We start from the raw sequence: 14,141 nt of genomic DNA, 5'->3' as shown, positions 1-14,141 counted from the left end.
AATCTACTAAAAATAGAAGTTAAAACCAAGAAAGGCTTTAAAAATAATAGCAAACTTAGTTATCTTCTTTAATTAAAACCAAAAGAGCAGCAAAAACAAACTATAGAAATCCATATTTTAATAATGAAGCAAAAGATCAACTAGTATGTACAGAATAATTTAAAGCAAGATTTTCTTTTAGTTATTCATACGAATGTCGAGTATTCCACCATAATCTACAAAGATATGAGTTTTCATAATTTCTTTATTCCAGCCTTTCCCAGATCATGGATAAATCAGCAGTGAGTAAATTATAGCTTTTTCAGGGTGATATCAGCATGAAGAGTTTCACCAAATGTCTTAAAAAGTTAAAAAGAATATTTTAAATTTAAATGTTTCAGTCTCCAGGCTCATAAGGTTGTTAAGTAAATGGAACATGACTTGTTATTATGTCTAACCGAACACTTACCTCAGAAACTTTTGTATAGCAGACAAAATATAATGGATAATTTATTTACTTGTGTTATTTATCACTTAATGTTCAGAACATCTGGTACATTATAAGCACTCAATAAATATTTCCAAATAAATACGCAAACAAAGGAATAATCTAATAATGCATGAAATATTTTTATACTTGTAGATTATGGTGTTAAGTGACTATGAATATACCATAAACTTCAAAGAAAGCCATACACATTTTGCAGACAGACACAACAGAGAGCAAATACTAATGGTCTTCAACATGTACAAAAAATTCGTACAGAAAGTTGTCCTGGTAAGACTTGTGGGGCATCTTTTAGAGCTCCAGGACTTGTTGGAGAAATAACAGAAATGGAAGGCCTTTCCATCTTCTGAGATTCAAAAGAACTTGAACCTAAATTGAGAAAAAAATTTTTTTCAGTAACATATTTGTAATGTGTGGGGCATAAATATTTTTTATAAAATGTTAAACGCATGTCACTTATGTAAAACGATAATTAAAAATCAACACTAACAGCAGAGTCTACTTTCAATTGGATAGTTGTAAAATGTTATCATGTTGTGTTATTTGATTAATTGCTTATTTTAAAGGTAACTGAAATTATATAATCAAATACAGTATTCCCTCACTTATCATGGGTATTAAGTTCTAGACCCCCCCACGACGTAGGAACCTTAAACCTACATAACTTTAACAACAAACGTAAACAGTACCGTAAAATCCCGCGATATAGCGAAAAATCCGTGATAAATAATTAAATATAATATTTTTAAAAATCCCGTGATACAGTGAGGCTGCGATAAGTGAACCGCGATATAGAGAGGGACTGTTGTATTTTATTTATTTGCTTTAATTTATAAGTATTGATTTTCTGCATTTGTGGAGGCTATTGTTCAGTTTGGGCTCTTGCATAACCTCACATATAGATCAAAGGCTTTACATTTTTAAGGATAAGAAGATGGTACTGGTCATGTCAATTATCTTGGCTAAAGGATCATCTGTTATGAACTATCCTTAATCAAATTAAAATGAATGCATAAATAATAAACTTTATAAGTAAATCTAAGCCTGGAATTCACCACTGTTTTAAGCTAAGATTTACCATATATCTCAGTTCAGCTCTTATAAATGTATCTCTTGAAAGTCTCAGAATGCTGTCTTTAGTGATTCACCACAAGTGACTTGCTTCACCTTCATGTGAAGGAGGATGGCTCTCCTCTCAGCCACTTTAATCCCTTTTTCAAATGAAAACTCTCTCTCCCCAAACCACTGTTTAAGTATACCTTGACACAACCCGCAGTACAGTAGAACTGCTTAATGCTGTTAATCCAGAAGTATAACCTTGAAGCCACAGCCATTCAAAACTTAGTTTTATTGATAAAACACTATTTTTGGAGCATTGCCTGAGAATATGCTAGTCACACATTTTTTTTTCTCTAAGTGTAAATTAAGTCTAAATTAAGCCATAAAGCATCGTTCTGTGCTTTCCAAAGACTTTTAACTATAAGAAATAGTGCTATAAAATTCTTTGTTACTATGTCTCTTTTATCCAGAATCCATAAGATATTTTTCATTGGGTCTCAGTACAAGACCACTGTTGCTCCTAATAATCAGCTTGTTCTTTAATATGACAACAGTTAATTGTTAAATAGTATCAATACTATAAATTACACAGTTGGTTCCATTCCCATCTGTATACTGGTTATCAGAAAGCTCAAAACCAAACCAGGGTTCATCTCTAGCAGGCATGCATAACATGAGGGTATGCATTTGATATACTAACCTAACCTCTGGGTCCTTGTTTATCTCACCCATGTATTTTCTACCTCCTTTAACCACCACCAGTTGTTTTCCCCTTAGATGACTATATATTTTATATTTCTATAAGCTGGGTTACACAGTAACACTTGGTGATCAAACCTAAGTATTGTTAATTTAATACCAATCCATGGCACAGTAAATATTTGGGTCACTTGCACATGTGCATTGAAAACTTCATTACCTGTCTGTAATTTATTGCATACATTGTCATCTTCTCTCATCTGGAGTGTCCTTAATGCCCATGTTGATATTCCAGCTCTCTAGATTCCCTGTCCCTTGACCCACTCATATCCATTGAACTTGACCTCTACTCCACCCACTCTCTTCCATTATCATACCCAACATTGTTGTGGTGTACAAAAATTATTTGTTAATGTGCCTGTTTCCTTCATTAGACTGCTAATGAGACTGAGCTAATTAGCAATAAAAATTTATAATCCAGTATCACAATAAATTTTTTACAGCAAATATAACTATTATTGGTATAATTACTGAGCTCTGTGAGTGTCTTAATGTTTATGATTCAGAAGGTTATTGCCAGTAAAAATTTTTGTATAGCCACACACACACAGAGTAGGAAAAAAAATGTTAAAGTAGAATTTCTTTGGGTTTCCAATGATTGTGGTAGTTGCCAACTTCTGATATCATTGGAGATAACCTTAGTATAGTAAAACCAATTCATTTATATCAAATAACTAAAGAAAATAACAAATCTTTATTCTTCAATTTCATTCAATACATGTCATAATAACAAGGAAATCTTATACTCACTGGACTCCAGGGGAGGATGGGAGCTCTCAGGAATCCGTGGAATGTCACTGAAAGAAACAGTGTAGGGTGAAAATCCCATTAGCTAAACTACCCTACCTGAGGCAAACACTGCCACTCTTTACTTCAGTGGTGTGAAAAATCCTTTTGGGTCTTTATAGGTGTGGAAATGGACAGGTGTTACTATTAAGGTAATTACCAATGTGCATGAATGTCAAACACCACACAAAAATAAAAACTGCAGTAAAAATAAGTTTTTATATATTTAATAGCAAAACACTTTAACATGACGACAATCCGACTAATATTGTGGCTAAACTTACCACAATATTTTTACTACCAAAACAGCAAGTTTTGGAAATAAAAAATGTTAAAGGTAATATTCTACTTTAATTCTAGAAAATCAAAATGACATATTTTCAAATCAGTAATATGCTTTACAAACACATCTGAAAGAGTTTACTGAATGAAAGGGATGAAAACATCTCTTGTTAATAAAATAATATGGTGAATATCATGGGCAAAGTTAATAAAATGAAAAGGATGAATTGCTTTGAAAATTATAAATGATACAAGCTTGCAACAAAAAGCCAAAATACTTTATATATGTGAATATATAATTCATATACACATATATAACCCTATATAGAGATTCATATCTCTATACTGAGGTTAGCTAAATAGATGGTCATTTAGATATGATTAGAAAGTTACTTGTGAGAACACCCATTCCTGTCACACTCATAAATTACTCTGAATAAATATTTAATATAACCTCAGCCTTAGGAAACCTGTACCAGCTTGGTTTGGGAATTCTGCTACACAGAACTGCTTTACCTCTGGCATTCCAAAAATATTTTAGTATCAATGTAAGGATCTGATTAACAATATGCAGGTATTAACAGGACATATTAAAGCAGACTGGAGTAAGCTAGTACCAACAGAATTATTAGAATATTACTTAAGAATTTCTAACCACTTACCTTGTTATCTAACATCAGTTTGATTTTCTTTGCACTTTCGGAGGGGGGGTGGTGGAATAGAAACAAAAACAGTTTTCTCCATTTGATTATTTTCCTGTCTCTCATTTCACAATTTTTTTGTGTAAGCTAATTCTCATAACACCTACAATTTATATTTCTTACAACTGGCAATATGCCCTGCATTATTTATTTTATAAATGCGTGTTATTATATATTTTTGTATAACTAATGCTTTGTAAAAATAGTTTACATAATAATAAAAAACTAATTTGCAATATCTAAGAAGCAAAAAACCAACTATTTATCTTCTGCTATTTTCTTCTGAACTTAATTAGGTAAATTAAAATAAATGTTTAAAAATCCAGAAACATTTTTTTTTAAGTGTAACTTTTAAAAAAATCAGCCTGAAAGTAAGTTATGAAAGTTAGAATATAGAACTCTTAAGCCAGGTACAAGCATTGGATTTTATGTGTTTATTAAAAAAAGAACAGTGAAAAAGTTTTAAAATTTTTACATAATTTTGAATCAAAATTTATTTAATGTTAATTGCGTCAGTAATATTTTCAGGCATAAATTTCTACTTGTCATTTACACAATCCTTTTAAATTAGTTATACACACAAGTAAAGGAGCAAGATATTTCTAAGAACAATTATAAGCATAAAGGTTAAGAATATTGTTTTTGGTGGGTTGGCAAAAAATGGGCAATATCTCAAGATGACTGGTGTCTCTCAGACCATAGGTTTTTATTTTTTAATTATTTTGTATCTCTACTTTTTAAAACTTTATTTTCAATTACACTTGACATGCAATTTTATATTAGTTTTAGGTGTACAACATAGAGATTAGATATTTATATACCTTACGAAGTAATCACCCTGGTAGGTCTAGTACTCATCTGACACCAAACATAGTTATCAAATATTATTGACTGTATTCCCTACTTTACATTCCTGTGACTATTTTTATATCTGGCAATTTGTATTTCTTAATTCTTTTCACCTTTTTCACCCATCCTCCCAATCTCCCTCCCATCTAGCGACCATTACTTTGTTCTCTGTATCTTTGTTTGTTCATTAATTTTGTTCTTTAGATTCCACATATAAGTAAAATCATATGGTATTTGTCTTTCTCTGACTTATTTTACTTAGAAAAATATGCTCTGTGTCTACCCATGTTGTCACAAATGGTAAGTTTCATCCGTTTTCATGGCTGAGTAAAATTCCACTGTACATCTGTGCCACAGCCTCTATAACTATTTGTCTATAGAAGGACACCTGGATTGCTTCTGTATCTTCGCTAATGTAAATAATGCTGTAGTGAACACAAACGTGCATATATCTTTTCAAATTAGTGTTTTGATTACTTCAGTTAAATATTTAGAAGTGGAACTGCTGGGTTATATATATGGCAGTTTTATCTTAATTTTTTGAGGAAACTCCATACTGTTTTCCATAGTGGCCCTACCATGCTGATCAATGTGCATGTAAGTTATACTTGGAGTAATTCTTGGAATCACTATGCCACGAAACTGTGAATAAGTATTTGCTTTCTGCTTCAAATTCCTTATAGAACTACATTAAACATAGTTACTAAATATAGCTAGAATTATTCTTCCAGGATTCTAATAATTTCTCCATTAACAGGAAAATTGATAACAGACTTAATTTTCATTTAAATGTGATCTTTGTATTCCATATTCTTTTTAAGTTCCATGTTCCATGACACTTGAGGGTCTGGCTATGCAGATTATTACTTTTTAAATTATTTTCATACAAAAGTAAAAATAATAAAAATGTTATTCCAGTCCACTTTAATTGTCCATTAGTTTTTTAAAGTCTTAAAGAATCAATTATATTTTAGCTGATTACTCTGAAACCACTATATATCTGAAAGTATTTGGCAATGTGTACAATGCTTGATTTTAAATTTTATTTTTTGTACTTTTGATTCATTTTCCAATTACTTACCTCTTTTCCAGCCTTATATTTACCTCAGCACTAGAACACATGTTATGTAAAACTAGTGTAAATTATAGTGTTGATATTTTTTTTAATCTGCATGAAAATGTATAATACTTTTGCAAATGTTTATTCTTAATAATCACCACTTAAAATTAATTATAAGCTTGCCTTTATTTTAGAGCTTTATATATAAATACTATTTTTGAATATTTTCAGTCTTTTGAAAATTAGAATAATTATATTTCCTTGTGTGTTTTGCATTGCCATAATCATGAGGACAACAAGAATTTAAGGTTAGCAATTGCTCAACATAAAAATATCTTTAATTAATGGTTCTATAATAGTTTAAAGAATAGGAAAAAAAATTCCAAAAATATATTCAAACATTAAGCTAATTATAATGATAGAGTTAAATATGCCTTCCAAAAACTTAGACTGGCAAAATGAATATTCTGGACTTTGTAGATTTGTCAGGAAAAGCTAACAACAAGGGGAATTCTATACACAGATATAGAAAATAACCTATTGGTTGTAGGTAATTAAATCATGTAAAAAATGGAAATTTTAAAAATATTAATTGTTATAACCAATTAAAATGTTAAAAAATTCGCACTTGCTTGATTTTTAAATAAAAGTTGGAACTACCCATGGGTAAAAATATAGCAAAAATATTTTATTCTTATAATAAAAAGTTCATGTAGATATATCAAATCATTCCTATTTTAAATATCACAAGAAGATAAGTTTGTTAGGACTCCCTTTAAAGAACTATTACTCATTAAATGAGAATTACTAAAAATAAATAGTTCTACCATTAAAAATCCTTAGTTTATATTTCATTTCTAAAAATGCATATCAATACTTTTTGAAATTACAACTGTTAAATTGTAGAGTTTCTAAGATGTAGTGATAAAAATTCAGTATTCATGTTTTAAAAATTAAGAAATTTTAAAAATCTAAAATGTATGCCCATCTATGTTAAAATGTATTGTATAAATGTATAAAGTTCTTTTTTATATCCTGATAATACATGTAATTTACTAAACTTAAGAAGTAAGTTTTTTTAGCCTTACCCAATAGGCCTTGAAACAATAATTTCAACTTGAGGTTCTGATTTTGATTCTAAAATAATGTTGTAAACTTCTTCATTTGTAGCTCCCGGCAGGGGTTTACCATTCCATTCTAGAACTTCATCCCCTTGAATTTAAAAAAAAGGGTATTTTTTTACCTTATATATTCTATTTTCTTATCTTTTCTCTTTTTTACAAAGAAATGCAAAACATATACAAATAATTTAACTGTCTAGGTTCTTCTCTCAAAAGAATATTGAGTGCCATATCATGTCAGCTAAATGGTTCTTCTAAACACTTTTTTATTTTATTTCCTGTTTTCTTTTTCTTTCCCCCAATGAATCCTACTTGACAGTGGAAACAGTACAATACAAAACTACCTTTATCTTTTGAAATATACCAGAAATAACACAAAAATAATCTCATGCTATGGGATGGAATTAGCACAGCTTATTTGGAAACGTTAAAAAATAATAATTAGCAGCATGCCTTCCATATAATAAATGTAGGCGTCTCTAAATGTGAAAGATTCTTATTAAGCTCTGCATAAATCCTGCTTTATTTTTGGTATAAATTGCAATTAACATTTATTAGCATGAATTTTCCAATTATAAGTCATGCTTCATTGTCTTTACCAGATGCACAACAGAATAAAAATGCATGGAAGGACTTGAATTCATACCCACAGGGTAACGCAGGTAGCTATGGCAAAGTTACAAAGCAAGCAGATGCAAAACCGTTGCATGACAGTTAACCCACTTCCAGATGTTCATAACACACACATTCTAAACATAATGTATACTGTGAACATTAAAAAGTTAGAAAATATTTTTTAAATAATAAAATATAATACTCATTAGTTTGTTAAATATTTTAAGATTAATCAAGGAGAGTACATGATACCATTTTACAATACATGGGCTAACAACTTGCTATTTTTAACTAGAATTTTCACCATAGAACATTTGAGAAATACCATTTATTTTCACAAATATGTAGTGGAGTTTTAGTCCTCAGGGGTTCTCTGTCCAGTACCTTTCAATGGCAGGCTCAACTAAACTATCCCAGCCTCAATGAGACTTTGAGGCTACTTATTTCGTTCTCAGCGTCTATAACATTTTAGTAGCTAAGTAAATATTTTTTGAAGTAATGAGTCAATATCATTACAACCATAAACATGGAATTTTTTAAGTTTTTAGCTAGCTTTTTTAAAGTAGAAAATTTTATTTTGATAGGACTATTTTAAAGTAATTTTTTTTCACCCAAATGCTTGCTTACTCAAAATTAAAAGTGAATATTTGAAAAGCACACAATGCTGCTTTAGTTTGGCAAAAGAGCATGGTTATTACCAATAATTAAACAACTTCTAAAAGTTTGACTTAAGATGTTCCCTAACCAGTCTATCAAGTAGGTAATAAATATACTTCATTATAAAAAAAGAAATAAAATAATTACAAATTTAAAATAGGAGTCTTTAAAATTTTGGGGGGCCAAAAACAGAAATAAAGTTTACATCGTGTGAATGTATAGATGTATATGTTTGTATGTGTATGAAAAATATTTTCTGAAATAATACTTACCCTGATATTTCCTATGCTATTATGTTCTATTTCACTTTTTAAAAATGATGGATGCAAACCACTAAATCAATTTACCCAGTAATGTGCTGCAGTCAACATTCTGCAAAAGCACTGTATTATAAAGTTCTCCTCTTTATAGATAGTGACCTGAAAGCATAACTTTTAATATCAAATTAACTTAATACATGTATTTACGTATTTACAAATCAATACAACCTAAACCAGAAGGTGATCTCTTTAACAATATTTATTTATATGTGGATAATGTCTTCAGGCAGGGATGTGGAATATGATGATACAAAGATGAAAAAGAGACTTTATCTTTCCTTAAATTTGGTAGGGGACAAATATAGAAATCAATACTTCTAATTAAATGACAGGAATTCATCTGAGGGACAGAAATAGAACCAGGTAGTGCCAAGGAGGTAGTAATTAGTGCTCCAGGTGAGACATCGGAAAATACATTAGAAGTAAGGCAACGGTAGATACGTTTTGAATTAGAAGTAAGGCAACTGTAGATAAGTTTTGAAGGATGGAAAGGACGACAACATGCAGAGCACACAATTAGAAAAGAAACCAAGTAGAGTGGAGGCACTGACCAGGTCTTACAGGCAAAAACAGATTGCCAGGGACCTACAGGTAGACTGCCAGGGCTGGAGGGTCAAGTGAATGGTAATGAAGTGGCTGGAATTGTTAGTAGAGGACAAAGCTACAGAGCTTTGACTTGATCAGATCATGACTGGAAGACCCTGAAGAGTCTTAATAAGGAGAGTGTGTGTTCATTTTCAGTTTCTGATGATTCTGTCAAGTAGCAGTACAGTGCATGGACTTAAGAGGGGTATCTGCAGCAAAGAAAGCTATGACAAGATTAAAGCAAGACTGCAAATGTTGAACAAATGTCATGCTAATAAAAAATAACACTGTCATGTTATAGACAAATAATATTTATATACAAATAGAAGAAAAAGTTTTTAAATTATAACATAGGTTAAACAGGATATATTATCTAATTTATTAAAATACATCTTTCAAATACATCAATTTCTTAAAGCGAAAACTTTATAGTTACTAAACTTGAGCTTTTAACATTTTAGATTTAAGTTTCTCAGGCATTAGGCACATAAGAGTATTAAATAAAAGAAATTTAAAATTAAAACTGTCACTGACTTTCTTAAGTAATCTAATAAAACACAAAGACAAAATCAAAAGCCATTATGTTTATTACCTGATCTAAAAATTTGGGTTTGTGTAAAGTTATCTTACATTAGAGTAGTGAACCAGAGATTCTTATACATTTTAAGGCTTATTTTTGTGCCATCAAATAAGCAAAGACTCAGTTTACTGACATAGTCACTCCTGATTAAGTTATTGAATAATTAGTCCATGATAAGAAATAATAGTGTATTGTACCTCTTCAATGCTATATTATAGTAGATAAAATAACCCCAATTTGAATTTTTCTCTCTATACAACAACTTCATAGCACATTTCTATCAAGGAAAAACCTAAACGATGTTGAAATGATATCCTGGTAATCGATTACAACCGAAATGTCTTCAACAGTCATAGAATATTTTTCTAAAAGTCGCAACAATTACAGTCTTCAGGTATAAAAACTAAAAGCATAGCCTAGAAATGTTCTCTTCTTCTTTTGTAGCTCCCATCAGGGGTTTAGCATATCATTCTAGAATTCCATCCATCTCCTTCAATTTTAAAAAAGGTACTTTTTACCTTATATATTCTGTTTATTTTTCTTATCTTTTTTTATTTTTAAAAATAAATGCAAAACATATATGAATAGTTTGTCTAAGCTCTTCTCTCAAGAGAAATTTATTGCCATAATTAAAATGTTTTTCTATTGTGTCGTTATGATTACAGAGCAACATAAGTTTACAAATACCAAGAAGCAGCTCAAGAGTATATGTCACATTTAAATTGACAAGCATTTTCTTAATAATCTGTAAAAGAAATGTGATTAGGATTATATTTTATTAAAAACACTGGTACTGAATAAATGTTTTGGGACCACTATGAAAAACTGTAGTAATTTTTACTATAGCTTAAATAAACTAAAAAAATAAAGTGATTTTTTTTCACAAGACTAAATTGTTTATATTTTTCTATCAACATTATGAAGCCTTCAGTGAAAAGTAGTGATCATTCAGCATTTTGCCTCTATTTATTTTCACATGAATAAAAAGGATCTCTATACTTACTTTCTCCAAACTGCTAGTGATATATAGTTACGTATTATTGCAATAAGTATCAACATCAAGAAAAAAACGTTATTCATGCATTAAAATTAGCTATTTATTTAATTGACTTATATATGACTTACCCATAATTGAAAAACCAACTCATGCATAGAGCACACATTGTTCAAAGGTTAAAAGGAAATTTTACCTGCTCTTAAATGTCCAACTACATCTGCAAGGCTACCCTTCTTTACTTTGGTGATGAAGGCACCAAGGCGTCCTAAGTCAGTCATTTTTCCTCCAACAACCTGGATAATCATAAATTTATAAGTGCCCAAGACTGAAACATAAGTTTTTTTAGTTTGAGGAATTAGTCACAGTCTTTTAGATGCATTTAGAATTGAGTGTGGTGACATTAATGAAGTGAAAAACAGTTTTGATTAAAAGAGCTGGCAGCGCAGTCTTGAAAAGAAAACATCTCATATTTAAGATGACCATGCATCCTAAGGAAGCTTATATACTGATCACTTATATTGACCTAACAATACAAAGGTCCCATTAATACTGTATAACCTTAGAAGACAAATGCTGGATCTTCCTTACCTACCATCAAACAGGATGTGTTTGATACTGGGTACATTAGGGTTCATTTTTCTTTATCCTCTCAATTCATGCCCACCATTTGAACTGTATTTCTCAACACAAATAATGCCCCATCGTCACATCAGATCTTCACCTCTTTTCTATATATTTTTTGTTTGTTTGTTTATTTTCAGAGAGAGGGGAAAGGAGAAAGAGAGGGAGAGAAACATCACTGTGTGGTTCCCTCTCACTCACGCCCCCAATTGGGGACCTGACATGCAACTTAGTCATGTGCCCTGACTGGGAATCGAACCAGCGACACTTGGTTCGCAGGCCGATGTCTTTTCTATATTTTTAGTAGAATGGAGATCTAATACGTAAAGACTAGGAATTCAAAGTAGCTACAGACCACTTTTTGGAAGCAATTTACTGTGGTCAAAGGGTAACAGCCTAAGTTCATCTCTGCCACTGACCATCTGAATGAGCTCATCATCTGAAATATATATGTGTTTTAATCTAACTCACCAAGTCTGAGTTATATTACTGACTATTAAACACTCTTACCTGGCTTTTCCAAAGTAACTAAAATTAAAGACATCTGAAAGTTTCTAAGTTAAACTTTTTCCAAAACAGGGTCTACATACGTATAATCAGAAGTTGGAGGGATATGCTCAGAGGTTGAGACTGATCCACAATTCTTAGGGACATGCCCATGAGTGGAGGTGATCAGAATTATTTTATCGAAAGATAAATTAATGGTAATAAATATGGTCACTATTAATTATATTAACTTAAAAATTTAGTAGGATTAATAGTCAATGGTTTGGAAGGGGTCAAACTATCACAGAAATGTAATACAATTCCTCGGTAAATAATTTCAAAGCCTCTGAATGTTTCTCTAGGCTTTCAAAACCAAATAAAACTATGTGATTTAACACACATGCACACACATAATAAAACAAAATGTATATATTTTTCCTACAATAAAATATAATCTTTTGTAATTTATTAGTTTTTTAATATCTGTTAAAAGTCAAATAGTATTTTTAAGAGGTACATTTTACTCTGGGTATTACCACAAATTCTATTGCAAGTAAAAAACAATACCTTTAATGATGTTTTATGGTGTCTGTCAAGATATAATAAAATTATGTACAGCAGTCCCTCTTTATATCGCGGTTCACTTATCGCAGCCTCACTGTATTATGGGATTTTTTAAAATATTAAATTATTTATCACAGATTTTTTGCTATATTGTGGGATTTTGCAGTACTATATACATATTTATATGCATAGTATTTATAATTTTAATGATTTTTGCCTAAAAATCTTCAAAAATGTATTTAAAAATATAATAAAGTAGTCCCTCTCTATATCGCAGTTCACTTATCGCGGCCTCATTGTATCGCGGGATTTTTAAAAATATTATATTTAATTACTTATCGCGGATTTTCTGCAATATCGCGGGATTTTGTGGTACTGTTTGTGTATGTTGTTAAAGTTACGTAGGTTTAAGAGTGTAGAATATGTGTAAGAACATAAGTAGTGTTTATAAAAGTGTGGGAAAGGTTAATAAGGGAGTGGGGAAAGTTAATAAGGGACTGGGAATGGTTTATAAGTGTGTGGGAAGGGTTTATAAAGCCTTAAAATATATATAAATACTAAAATAAATGTAAGGTTCCTACTTCGCGGATCTTCACCTATGGGCGGGGGGTCTAGAATGTAATACCCACAATAAGTGAGGGAACACTGTAAATGATTGTAACATTAAAAGAATATTAAATCGAAATAAAATACTGCACACGGTTTACAGAATGTATTTTTTTGCAGACAAACACATACATTATGCTGAAAACGAGATGTACGCTTGAGCTTGTTTGCCTACGTGAGATTGTACATTGTACAAAATTGGCTGATGGATGGAAGGCGACCAACCAGATCATTGTCTTGTGTATCCTGGGCACTGATTGGCTCAGTAACCGTAGCGTCAGTCTGTCTGCTATCCTGCACTGTGCGTATACGTTCAGCATCTTGCCTTGTCCGCTTCACTCCTACCTCCAATCGCTGTGCATAGTTTTGCTCTGTGGTGTTGTGTTTTGTAAAATTTTCCTTAAAGAATGAATTTATTGAAAGCCCTAGGATGCCACCCAAACATTCTGCATCTTCTGAGGATTCTGGCAGTGAACCCAAGCGCCAGAGGAAGATGCTTACCAAAAAAGAGAAGGTGGAACTTCTTGACATGTTGAAGGAAGGGAGAAGCTATGCATCTGTTGGCCTCCATTACGGGATCAACGAATCTATGGTTCGCTATATAAAGAAGGACGAGAAGAATATCAGGTCTATGGCATCAGTGCTTTCAACAAAACAGCAAAGAGGGTGGTTACTTCCCACAATAAGATCATTGCGAAGATGGAGTCTGCATTAGCTGTGTGGATAAACGATTGCAGAAAAAAGAATATCTCGCTGGATACAAACACCATCCGGATGAAGGCCAAGCAATTGTATGATTGTTTAACAGCAAAAAGGGATGATCACAACAGTGATGAGAATGAAGAAGAGGATGATGACGATGATGCTGAAGCAGGACCTTCGAATGCTTCTCCAACCAGACCAACCCCATTCAGTGCCAGCAAGGGCTGGTTTGACAAATTTCAGAAACGCTTTGGACTCAAGAGTGTTTCTCTGCATGGAGAGGCTGCCTCTGAAGATAAAGCCA

The 14,141-nt window shown here is 31.5% G+C and overlaps 1 protein-coding gene across 3 annotated transcripts in view; it reads right to left on the bottom strand.

The window, feature by feature from the left end:
* Positions 1 to 14,141, bottom strand: part of RIMS1 (regulating synaptic membrane exocytosis 1) — a 445,434-nt gene that overhangs the window by 134,867 nt on the left and 296,426 nt on the right. For all 3 annotated transcript variants that reach the window (XM_090282657.1, XM_090282656.1, XM_090282654.1), the window contains 4 exons: positions 11,052 to 11,151; positions 7,072 to 7,195; positions 3,056 to 3,102; positions 744 to 856 (listed from right to left, as the gene is read on the bottom strand). In XM_090282657.1, coding sequence (XP_090138783.1) covers positions 744 to 856; positions 3,056 to 3,102; positions 7,072 to 7,195; positions 11,052 to 11,151 — 384 coding nt within the window. The remainder of the gene's footprint in view (positions 1 to 743; positions 857 to 3,055; positions 3,103 to 7,071; positions 7,196 to 11,051; positions 11,152 to 14,141) is intronic.

This window comes from Furipterus horrens, unplaced genomic scaffold, assembly GCF_987537825.1.
Source record: "Furipterus horrens unplaced genomic scaffold, mFurHor1.1.pri manual_scaffold_6, whole genome shotgun sequence".
Lineage (NCBI taxonomy): Eukaryota > Metazoa > Chordata > Mammalia > Chiroptera > Furipteridae > Furipterus > Furipterus horrens.
Note: the sequence above shows the minus strand (reverse complement) of the source record. Positions and strands in the feature narration are given on the sequence as shown.